This window comes from Andrena cerasifolii, chromosome 11, assembly GCF_050908995.1.
Source record: "Andrena cerasifolii isolate SP2316 chromosome 11, iyAndCera1_principal, whole genome shotgun sequence".
Taxonomy (NCBI): domain Eukaryota; kingdom Metazoa; phylum Arthropoda; class Insecta; order Hymenoptera; family Andrenidae; genus Andrena; species Andrena cerasifolii.
The window spans coordinates 10,054,012-10,066,908 of NC_135128.1; the positions used below are offsets into that span (position 1 = coordinate 10,054,012).

Consider the following 12,897-nt stretch of genomic DNA (forward strand, 5'->3'; position numbering starts at 1 on the left):
ACCGGCGTGGTTTCGGATTATAGGGTTACAGAGGTGGACGGGAGGCGTTCGAGTAGTTAGGGGGAGAGTGGTCGAGCGGCGATCGACCGTGGAAAACGCACCGGGGCGCGATAAAAGCCGCGAAACATTCAAAAGTGCGACGTATTAAAGGGTAAAACCGATATGCATGTGTACCCGCGCTCGTTGCCGCGGCTTTTATCCGATGCTGCACGCAGCGGCTGCATTTATCGTGTGTACTGAATGCAACGCGCCGTCTGTAGAACGGTTGAAAAGGTACCTAAGCGATTACGCGTGATGACGTTAGGCTGCGTGATTGTAAAGAATTTTAAATGCACTTACCTGACGTTGATGGTGCTCTTACGGTGATGAGATCGATAGGTTATTCACACCTCCCCGCGCAGTTGTAATTCTATTGACTGTGAACGGGAAAATACTCGAGACAGAATCAATTGATCAAACAAAATTTCGAAGCACCTGCTTTACCATATCGTTTAACATAAATTTTCTGAGCAAAGTGCAAGGTGTAGGAATCTTTCCCCGAATTGATTTTCTCCGAATATGGAAGGGATAGCATTGTTAAGAAGAAAAGAAAACTGAATTTTATCCTTTAAATGAATTTTTGTAATCACCCAATGAATTTTATTGAATGTGCATTAAAAATACTTTTATCCGTTCACCTCGGCTCCCCAAAGATTAAATCCTGAGTGCGCCACTGTTCCCTGCTGGTATTCCTTGGAACAAGGGCACTGAATTGCTAGAAACTGCACCGAGGTCTCAGCGAATGGAGAAGCGGCGCATAACTTCGGACATGACACGGCCATGTATGAATACTGAAGAATGAACTTACACGGGCTTGTATCACGTGACAATTTTATTCGAACGTGTTCTGTCAGGTTAAGTACATAGTTCGAAGCTTATTGTGTCTGACCATCTCGCACGATCTCACGGCACGCCTCACCGGGAGCAGGCCGCCCGCCAAACTCTCTTCCGTGCTCGCGAGCGCCGACCTACCCCCGGCGAGCAAGTTTCCGTGAGAAACTTTCCGCGCCACGATTCCCGGAGTTCAGGAGCCCAGACGGGAGAAACAACGGACAGGCGAAGATTTTTATCCGTTACAGCAGCGCGCGCCATATATCCTACCGGTAACTGGAAACAAAAGACGAGCCTCGAATTCGATATTACCCAGCTGAGTTTCCCCGAAGACGCTACATCGGTCCATTCATGGATCAATTCCGGTGGAAACGTCCTCTACTGAAGTGTCCATCGATTCCTCGGGAGAGAAACGTCGCTCGATTTACATAAAAACAATGAGCCCGATAGAAGTCCTCGTCGAGGAGTTCTCTGGCCGAAATTTTACCCCCTCCATCTCCACCCCATGAACACTGGTCGCTCCTGATCTCCGTCTCCCATCGTGTCAGTGGGTACGAGCGCCGAAGGAATCCAAACTTTCGACTTTATGCTCGTTCACACCAGCCATTCCGACGTGGCTGAGAGGGGTAGGAGTCTGCTGGCGAGGGTGTAACAGGTGGCACATTCCCTCTCGCTCTCGCCCCGCTCGACGACGTGCGATTTCGCGCCGCACCGTCATTATTGACGCACACACCCCCACGAAGAAGGGAACGTTCTGACCCCACGGCTCTTAAAATCCTCGCCGGAGGAATTCCCGTTCACGGTCGACCGAAGCTTCCCCGTAACCGCGCGATTCCGCTCGCAATAAAGCTTCCCCGGCCGCGCGCGCCCACCGGAATAGAAATTGCGCTTTCCTCGAAGGGAGATTCACTGCTCTAGCCAAACTCGTCGTTACCCCGGCGAAACAGAATAGGACGTTCCCGCTACACTTCGGAATGTAATATCTCCAGCAAAATGTAATAATTCGATAGGTCGACGGGGGCGAGAGGGGGTGAGAAGTGCACGTACCTTTTTTCCGAGTTCTCTGGACGTTGAATTTAGGGAATCGATAGGCATTTCTGGGCATACTGCTTGGTACAAGTTTTGGGCACACACGAGTAGGTGCAGAAGCCCCCTCTGGATTTTGAGATAAAATCGCTCATTTTTAAAAACTGATCTTCATTAAGATTATACTAAGAATAATGAATATTTTTAAATTTCGGTTCTCAATTCTTAAATAAATTGGCACTACAAAATGGGTTCAAAAAAGGAAGAGGGCTACTCCACTCGCACCGCGTGTTTCATCATCCGATTCGTCGAAATCACCAGCAAGGGTTGTTTTTTCATTACTATATTTTTCTTCACCGACACCGCAAAGTTGCCACTCCCCTCTGAAAAAATTCTACGGCCACCCTTGAGACCGTGGGTTATTCCTCAGAAATGAAACGTAATTGAGCTCGCGTTTGTAATTCCGAAGCACCCTCTCTATATATTTCTCCACTGCCAAGCGTGTGTGCCCAAACGCTGAAGCGCCGGTTGCCACTGCGACAGGGAGATTCTACTTGAAGGGGTGAAAAATCGTGGAACAGAGGTCAGAATGATGGATGGAAGGTTTCAGTGGAAAAAGACCAAGGACACAGGGGGATGAAGAAACGAGATTTGGTTCGGGCTGTCTCAGCGGTTCGCAGTCAATTAGTATTCCGCGCCCGGCGGCGGTCTGCGGAGGACGAGAATCGGCGCGAGCGTTCCTCCACGAGTGGTCGACGCCCGGCGTCGCAAACACCCTTGCAAACATAATTCCACGGCGTCCGCTGTTTACCGGTCTACGCCAGACGCTGAAATATTCATGAAACAAACTGGGATCGCGTCGTCCTTCGCTCGTCCCTGCCTGCAGTCACTCTCGATGGTCCCTATTGTCTACCCTGTGTTACACGCGCTCATTCTCCTCGTCTTTCTTCCTTTCGCCGGACACTCGGCTCGCTCCACGCGCGCACACGCACGGAACTTTCGTCGAGGGGGCATTCTCCAGCGTCCACGAGCTCCCGCGTCTCCGTTCCGTCAGAGATTTCACGGCTGGTCATCATCCGCGACGAAATTCCCCTTCGTCCATTCGTCGCGTCCTCGGATCAATGGACGCGCCGCGTTCACCGCTCACGCGGGCTCGTGTTCACGTCAGGGGGGTTGGATTTCCATCAAATGTGGCCGATAATGGATCCTGGACGATCGTAGTAGTGTATTAACCTGCTTCCATCCATAGTAAATCTCAATTAACCACGCGCAGGATCGAAATGGCCAGCGCTGCCTCCGAGCAGGAGGTATGTCTGACTTATTACCGCGCTATACTACTTGAAACCTGGTTTCTCTTGATTCTCAGCCTGTTTCTGAAGCTTCGGCGACACGTATGCAGGTTGTACCGTCACAAAATGACGAGTGTAACTTAATCTTTTGTATAGCTACGCAAAAGATTAAGTTACAAAAGATTAAGTTTGTGTAGCTATACAAAAGATTAAGTTACACTCGTCATTTTGTGACGGTACCAGCTGCATACGTGTCGCCGAAGCTTCAGAAACAGGCTGAGAATCAAGAGTAACCAGGTTTCAAGTAGTATAGCGCGGTAATAAGTCATTAGCATGCCACGCGTTGCTGTATTTTTGTGCCGCGCCCCCTGACAGTGTCCTCCGAATCACTCCTGTATCCTCACGCACACGCACGAGCACTCGGCAAGAGAAAACGACTCACGTGACCATTTCTGTGATTTTTTCCTTAGAAAATGTCGATGCTGCGTTCACTCTCGTGGCTCTATTCGTTGATCTACCTGGCTTTGATTCTTAGTGGGCGATGGGGTCAATGGGGAGTATAGAAAGGAGTGTCGTCTTCGTTACGTAGCTAAATCGTTCTCCAATCACAATGCATTTTTTTGTCATTTATATCAGTGTATTTACAAAATTACATATATATATATATATCGGATATCGCTGCGAATGTGTCACGTGTGTATCTATGCGTAGGTATGTATGTGTATGTACGTGTGTGTCCGGTGTCTCGTGTGTCCTTAAGCAATTAGACTTCGTACGCGCGGTAGTGTCGCGTGATTCGCTATGTAGGAAACCTTCTAAACGTTACAATTTAAATGTTTGTTGTATTTTTTCTGCTTTCTTATTTCCTTAGAAAATCTACATCTACGCGGTAGGATCGTGCCCTTCGAACGGGACACGCGTGTCGTCGGTAGCTTCCTTCCTTTGGCAACGTGTGTTCTCGTCTGGCACCGTTTCCCTCCCTTAGCGCTATCTGTCCCTATCGACCAGAATCGCGGTGGAATCTTTCGTACAAAATTGGCAGGAATTGTGTGTTCGCTTTGTTCTCGAACCGATTCACCGCGTGCCCTCCCCCGATTCGCATGGGCAAGAACGAAGGAGTTCTCGCGAGAGGAAGTCAAGAAGCAGAGGAATAATTTTATGATTGATTTTTCTCAAAGTGCCACCGACTGTAAGAATCACCCTATCCTTTTAACGATCTCAAGCATACCCATCTACTGTCTTCATCCCCCTCCTCTGAGATCCAGCTGATCCATCCAGCTGTCCCTAACATTCCCACCCCCGAATCAAACAGAAAATTCAGCCCGAGTGCTACCGCTGCATCTACCTTTCGACTTTCCCTCTCGCGCGACTTCAGAGCAGCATCTTCGTTCGGGGGTGCCTTCCGAAACGTAACGAAGAACGCGAGGAAACGGGGAATCCGAACGCGGCACCACGATTCACGGCTAACCGTACGATTTGCTCGATCAGCAGGCGGCCACGTAATTAGCGCGTGCACTCGCTCGACGATTAGGCGGTCTATCCGGGCCGGTAATTAACGTTGGCATCGTTAGCGCGTTAGTCTCGTTTACCCTCCTCCCCTTTGCTGTACCAAATAGAGGGGCTGAAAGGGCCGCGCGCGCGCGTCCGCATGCGTGTGTGCATTCGGATAGACGGGCGGAAAGGATCGCCCGGCGTCGGCTCGTACGGATTAAAAATAATAACTGCCAGCCAGTGACCCTTCACGCTCGGCGGCCACGCGGAGACGTTTGTAGTATCCTATTTCCCTTGGACGGGCAGCGGCGAGTACCGCGCCAGTTAATTAAAAATCCCAGCAACCGTGAAGAGGAGCCCGTCAGATAACGAAAGAAGGGGCCAGGAACATCGCCGTTTCTTTCCTCCACCCAGCCGAGCTTCCCGACTCGACGTTTTCGAGCGGCTATAAATCGTCGAGCGTTTAAACAGACCCGCTTCCTCGGCTCTCCCGTAACAATGCGTACCGCGACGAGGGCCAGGAAAAATGGAATCGTAGCCGGGGATTCGGTAATTTCAAGGCAACACGCGACCACGCGTGTCCAACAGCCGGAGAGCTCACGGTTTCCTGTTCAGTTTCTTGCTGGCCCGTTCCCTTCGCCAGAACGCTTCCGTGGCTCCGGTAAGTTTGTTGTTCCGTGGCGAACGGTTACTTTGTTCTCGGCCGTTGTAAAAACTTCGAGAACAGGCCTCCCAATTCACCCGTGGCTGCGCTCGCTGGACGAACACGATTCATCGCGAGCCTCGCTATCGGACCGTCCGGGAGACCTCGAAGCCTGGTTCCCCTTTAAAAATGCCCTCGATTCCTTCTTGCTTCCGAAACTTTTTCGGATTCTCGCGCTACGATTCTTCCTTTATCCCAGTTTCCCTGCTGCCGCGCCCTTCCACCGCAAGGGAGGCACAGGGACAGAAACTGCCAGGCCACTTGACGTCGAAATTGCGCTAATTCCGATGATTTACCGGCCCCGGGGGAAAGCAGCCTGTCAGAAAAGACAGATACAAATACACAAGTCCGTTCTAATTCGCGGAGAGCACGCAAGGACGCGTGCGTGCTCGATGCGGCATTCATGAACTTTCCATCCCCATCCACCCGCCCTCTCCTATTCTGTTTGTTTCCTCCCTGTTCTATTCTTCCTTAATTTATCTCCCGGTAACAACCGCGCCATGACTTCCACCGAGCCGCGGAGCTCCGTCCCGAAGAAAAATCTCGCCCCTCTATTCAGCCAAATAGACGCACAGTGGGGAAAATTTGCGATTTTATGGCCAGAACTACAGAAATGAAATTTTTGAATTTTACAAATTTAATACAAATGTCGATTGAAGATCTATGTCCATTTTCGTGGTTAAAACCTGAAAACTTATTTTTAATATATAAAATTCGGCACTTTTACGTTCTAATATATGAGAAACTAAATTATCCGAGAAACAGCGCTTACAAAAATTACGAACGATAAAGATTTTTTTATTATATACATTTATACACTTTTTTCTTTGATAAAATAGTCCAACGTAAAATAGGAATGAAAATCATTGCAGGATATTATGGGATTGATAACTATTTTATGTATAGAAAATTGATTCTTATATTAAAAGGTTATTTCTAAAACACTACTTTAAAAATTGTATAAATTACGTATTAAAAACCGAATCATAATTATTTTAAGCACAAAAAGATATCTTACGCACCATTAGGAATTGAATCCATGCCTTGAAATTATTTTCAGATCTCTGGATAACACAATATAAGTGTTTGAAGCAACTTGAAAATCTGGATTAATTCTTTTCTATTAAAACATTTAACAGTGAAATTGGTGGCATTTGATACTCATATTAGTTCTTCAATTGACATTCGCATTTATTCTGTCGAATTGAGAAGTTTATTTTTGTGGTTTTGGCCATAAAATCGCGAAATTTCCCCACTGTGAGACGGAGCGAAACCGCGAAACGGGGAGCGGACTTTCCTGCGTGCTCGAGGGAAACGAAAGAGGATCGACGCGGTGCGCGCTCGCCCTCCTCGGATATTCCCCCTCGGATCCTGAGATACTGTCTGATTAAACGTGCTCCTTCGTGGATCATAGCGCCAGCTTCAATGGGGAACGAGGATTCGTCCTGATCTTCAAGTTCGTTCCACGTAGGGATTCGGTGCGCGGCACGTAGCTCGAAATCCTCAACTTCCTGATTATCACGGTGCACGGGAGCCTGAGATGTTCCTCGATCTCTGAAGCCTCTCTCCTCGCGAATCGCAGTGTTACGTTTAATACAAAGTACCTACACTCTACAGCATTCACGTTGATAATAAGGTGTTCGAATCGGGTCAGGCCTCGCTTCGTGCGCTCTTCAGAACTGTGAACCCTAGTCGTGGTGTACAGTCGCTATTCTGGTCCACTCTTCCAGTATCATTCGATCGGACACGTTCCTCTCGTGCGTTAATGTGTCGGGTTCGATGAAGGGCGGGGTTCCATCGCGTCCTCTAGGCTCGCTCTACGCCGGATGGGTCGGCACGCAGCTGGGAGCCCATGATTTTCTGATCGACACATTCCGCGGCCGCGAAGACGCTTCCACGGCATCCGAATAATTCCCGGTAGGATCGCCTCGCGACCAGATGCCTCCGTTCGGACGTAGACACGCGGCGGATACGGTGCTCGAGCGAATAGCTTTTGCTGGCGGCGCTGCCACTGGCATTCGTGCTGTCGGCGGTGCCGTTGCTGTTGCTTCGCTCGTTGTCGGCCAGCGGGGAACAATGGGTCGCGACGGCTAGGTCGCCAGGTTCTGCAACACACAATGACACGCAATGATGAACGATGCCCTGCTCGTGTGTGTGGCTGCGTGCGCGCTCGCGACCCTGGCTCTCGTTAAAACGGTTAAAACGCCTAGTGCGTGAAACGCGCGCGCGTTTCAGCCTTTATCCCCGTGCCTCTCTGTTTTACTGTTTTTTGCCCCTCTGTTTTCTTTTTTTTTTTTTTTTTTTTTTGTCATTTCTCGTTCTGAGTCAGCCTCGCGCGCATTGTTCGAGAATTAAAGGGACCGTTCCGCCGGCGGCGGGACAAAGAGGAATCGGCCTCTAATTCCGCGCGACAATGTCCGTTAACGAGGCGGGGCCCCGAAGAATTCCCCGATCGTCGAACGTAGGTAACGCTCGCGACCTTTGAACTCACTAATTTCCAAGCTGTCGTCGGGCGCAAATTCATCGGCGAACGCTGGGCGGGACTTGAAAGTGCCGGGCACAGGGATCAGCGAAACGAGGGGAATCGGTGATTCGTCGAGCAACGACGGGGGAAAAAGGACCTCCGCTGCGATGGGAATTAATCGTACGAGGTCGTGGAATTTATTGGGCTGGAAATGTTGCCTGGTGGGATGGATAGGTTGAAGAAACTACCGGTGGAACCTCGCAGGCTTACGAATTTGTTTCGCCACTTTAGCAAAGCAACGAGCTCAATGCACTTTCTGCGGCAGAATTGAATTTAGTCGTAGAATCCTAAGAATGTATCCTCATTTCTGATAACTATAATACTGTGACGAAGCTAGCTTACAACATCAGAAAAAGAGCAGGGAAATGACACAACTTATGCCTCAGAGTTGCAAGCGATAATTATTCTGAGGAACCGTCTCGCAGTGGATGCCTGACAAATCTCATTTCACGATGATCATCGAACGGAATAAACGAAGGTGATTCGCTTATAAAAATAGCCACGACAATGAAAAAAGGAATGGACAGGAATAAAAAAAGGGAGGACAGGATACCTCGGGACATTTCATGCGAACTCGGACAGATTTCGGAGTAAGTTTTCGTAGATTGCTGACATTCGAATATGTTGTAGTCTTTAGTGATATTTAAACGTACCTCAAAGGATTTTTCAAAATTTTGAAATATGTCGATTTTACAGCTGTTTGAAGTTAAGTGCTAACTTTTTTTCAATACATTATAGTTATGGAAGTAGTAAACGGATGGAGACGAGCTTTACGGTGCTTATAGAGAGGACATTGAAGTTTTAACAAAAAATTATTTCAGTTTAAAAAAAAATTTTTTTTAACCATTTTTGTGGAATTATTTTAAACAAATGCAGGTTTTTAACATCGGGCGCGATTTTAAAAATCTGAAAAAGGAGAATATAGTTCTATCCTTCCCCTTGATGGACAAAGTTTAAAAAATATGGAGATTTTAAAATTGACCAAGTATACTATGACCTTCAAGGCCACACAAGGTTAGGAATGAAGTAAATATATTGTACTATCTATCTAGTAGATTGAGTTTCTTTCTTCCATTCCTAAAAATGTAGCACTTAACTTCAAACAGCTGTAAAATCGACATTCTTCAAAATTTCGAAAAATCCTACGAGGTACGTGTAAATATCACTAAAGACTACAACATATTCAAATTTCAGCAATCTACGAAAACTTACTCCGAAATCTGTCGGAGTTCGCACGGAATGTCCCCTCGCGGTACGCCTGTTGGTCAACTAATTTCACGGCATCACGGTGGCGCAAATGAAAAACCGACATCCCGTAAATCCCCGCGTGTGCGTCGGGATACGAAGATCTCCATAGCCGATCGCAATTTGCGCGATCTGCGATACTGCTGCGGGCTCGTTTCGCATCCTGAGATATTAACGCCGGCGAGGCTACCTCCCTCAGCCCAACCCCCCCCCTGCCACATCTACGTTCCCTGTCTACCCTGTCCGCGTATCGAGTCCGTCTCCCGGTGTTCCCGAATTAACCATACTAAACCGATCTGCGGTGGGTCAAAGTCCTACCGTAGACTGTACGCAATCAGCTGCTAATTGGGAAATGATTGGAACCACCTCCGCCGATGGTATCGTGCCTCTAACTATCCCCCGGCCAGGCATAACCTGTGGCCCGATATAAATGCCCCCATAAATGCCAGAACGGACACATACCCAGGCTGGCCGAGCCCGTTGCCGTGGCATTGCGGAACAGCAGCGATCCGGCTGGCTCTGTTCTCCTCCTCTTTTATTCCCCAGCTAGCCACGCTTACCCCGGCAGCGCCAAGGACCGTCTGTCCGCGCGTAATTTCATGAAAGATCAGAGACGGGGAATTAAAGAAATTCCTTTGAACGTGGACGGCCCAAAGGGCTACCTCGGAATACCTAATCGGCATAAATATTTACCATCGCGGCAGCCGCGCGGAATATCCACTGGCTCTCGCAATTTTTCCCTCCCCCGCCTCGATAAATGTTTTATGAGGCCGCTAATCAAACGGGAGAATCTCCTTTTTGTTACTTCTCCGCGGGGGTGCTTCGATATTAAATTCAAGCGAACTGAGGAGGACGTTTTGGAGAGTCTGAAGGTCTTAAGGTGTTTGGGAAACTGTTTGAGAGAGTGCCTGCAAGAATTCTCTGCGTTATAATCCCACAGGAAGCGCAAGTATACAACCACCCGAGGTAGAAGGATGGGTCCCCTTAAAGGCCCTCGCAGATTCGAGAAACATCGCCACGCAACCTCTAAAAAGCTCTACCTATTCCACTCATGAATTCCTAACGAGGCGAAGGGTGCTGTCTGCGACCTCTTAAAACAGATTGGTGAGGACTGGCGGCGGGGAAAAAGGTGGGGAGGCAGGGAGAACAAGCTTGTCCCTCTCTGTGTAGACACGACATTAACCTTCGTTACGCGTGTTTGAATTTCCCTGCGAGCGGAGGGAAAATGCGACGGAGTTTCTAAAGGGGAGAGTGATAGCGGCTGATCATCGTCTTCTCTTGCTCGGGTCGGAAAGGAGAGCGCCGTAAAACTAATTGCGGCGGACGGTGCGCCTTTCCGCATCCCCTCGTTCTATCGCCTCCATCCCACCCCCTCGCGCTCCGTGAGCCGACCGCCCTTAATAGCGTGTGGTTATTACAGAGGAACGACAGGCAGCGCGATTATACGCACCCCTTTCCCGTTCCTCTCTATCAGCCCCCTGGTTTCTAATTTTCACCTATTTGCTCGGAGCAGGCACGCTCCGCTCGCTCGTGGCCACGGAGCATCCGCCACGCCGGAGGTCGAGGGGCTGAAAGCGAGGCGGCCTGGGGGGAGTTCTCGTGAAAAAATGATAGAGATCGCTCAGAGTGGCAGCGTTCCGCTCGAGTTTCGGCGGGGGGATTGCATTAAAATACATCCGGGCACTCTAAGATATTGCGGCGTTAAATTTGACAGAAGTTTCTGCCTCTCGCGGCCGGGCATGAATCACCGTGGCGCAATCATTTTAGCGATGGAGCGTGTTTCCTTTTGTCTCGGACGATCCTCGGCGGACGTGTTCCCGCCCCTCCCCCGGCCCGGCGAGAAAAATAATATTCCCGGTAAATCTTTGGGGATGGCTCGTGTACTCCTGCAGGACCCAATGGATTGTGCCGGAGTCGCGAAAAAAGGAGAAGCGGTATTGTTTGGATTGTACAGCTCGCAAGCATGTTTTTATACCTGATCTGTGCAGCCCGCCTATTCTTCCAGGCTTCATCGCGAGCACTGTGTTACTTTGTGGCGACTCCGTTCTGAAACGATACCTTTTAGTTTCCCTAATTCTGTCATCCCCGTAATTTCTCATTATTCGTTGCAGCTTTAATACTTTCACGGTCGACCTAGAATGCTCCATTTTCATCCCAGCTAATTGTGAGATCTCGTGTCCAGGGAATTCGGGCAAATAAATTTATTATTTTGCCGAATGAAGCTGCCTCGGTGGACGGCTACTTAATTACTTGCGGTGGGCCATTGTTATCTACAATTACATTCGTGATCTGCGTTTATAGGTACTCTGGTTTTTCGTGGTACGTGTGATGACGCGATCCTCTCTGCGCAATTCCCAATCTCGGTATTAACGAAATATTGCTTCGAGAAGTCTCTGGGAAATCCGAAGTGGTACACCCAAGTTTCTTCCTCTATCAAATGAAAAAGTGCCTTCCTCCCGATGATCCTGCGCGACGAGGAGTACTCGCGACTTCCACACGCCCTGGCAGGACACCTAGTTAAAATTTGTTCGAATTCGTTAGAGCAGGCTTAAACTTCAGCCGGTTAGAGTCAGTAATTGCACAGTTCCGCGACGCACTGAAACAAGTTCCGCTCTACTCCGTCATCCTTCCCCGCGATTTACGCGGAATTCGTCGAGTTCTCAGGGGTTACTTTCGAGGAAGAGAGAGAGAGAAAGAGAGACAACGCTCGCCAAATTGCCCAGACGATTATTCTCGGAATTAACTTCAACATTCTGACACGCGTCGGCTCTCCATTCCGCGGCTAATTATTCTTTTGCGAAGTTGCGGGAACGCGATAGTCGATAACGATAATAAACAAACTTACTTTCGCATCCCGCGCGATTCCTGCGGACACCCACGTTGCATTCCATTTGCATCTAACTGCGAGTCAAAACTTCCACGCTCAATGACAATATTAATCCCAATGCCAGGCTCATTTAACGCAATTAAGGGTACTAGGCAGTCGTGAAAGAAGCATTTTCTTTTCAATGTAATGCAATGCGCAATATGCCACTTGGAAGGGGTTGTACCCTATCTCGTGTAATTCTTCTAAACTACTATAAATAAACTAAACTTCGACCGTAAAACTTAACTACAATGGTATCGGCGCACTGGATGGGTCAGATTAAAACAATTATTATTTTAATAAATTAAAATAATACATCAAAGCTATTTTGCAATTAATTAATTATATATATTAGTTTCCGACGTTTCGATCTTGGTTTAGATCATCTGCAAGGAAAGTTAAAGATATGTATAAAATACTGCGTATGCTATTGAAAATAAGTCACCATGCTCTGGCAAAGCGTGTGACTATTGAAAATAAGTCACCGTGCTCTGGCAAAACGTGTGACTTATTTTCAATAGCATACGCAGTATTTTATACATGTCTTTAACTTTCCTTGAAGATGATCTAAACCAAGATCGAAACGTCGGAAACTAATATATATAATTAATTAATTGCAAAAATAGCTTTGATGTATTATTTTAAATTATTAAAATAATAATTGTTTTAATCTGACCGATCCAGTGCGCCGATACCACTGTAGTCTTCTAAACTACCTCACTGATCAACTAATTACTCTCAGAATCCTTCAAGTTCCAACTCAATCATTCTTCGACATCGCTAATCGTTTCACCGAAACTCAGCTCTCAACGAAATACACCCTCAATGGCGTGCAAATAGAAGCAAGTTTGAATACACGAACGTTCGTCCTTTTATTCCGGCA

General features: G+C 48.0%; 1 protein-coding gene across 1 annotated transcript in view; it reads right to left on the reverse strand.

Moving 5' to 3' along the window:
• Window positions 1–853: 853 nt before the first annotated feature.
• The window catches only part of LOC143374522 (uncharacterized), a 49,406-nt gene continuing 37,362 nt past the window's right edge, over window positions 854–12,897 (reverse strand). Inside the window, exon 3 of the mRNA XM_076822706.1 lies at window positions 854–7,484. Within this exon, the coding sequence (XP_076678821.1) occupies window positions 7,470–7,484 (15 nt within the window). The 3' untranslated portion in view covers window positions 854–7,469. The remainder of the gene's footprint in view (window positions 7,485–12,897) is intronic.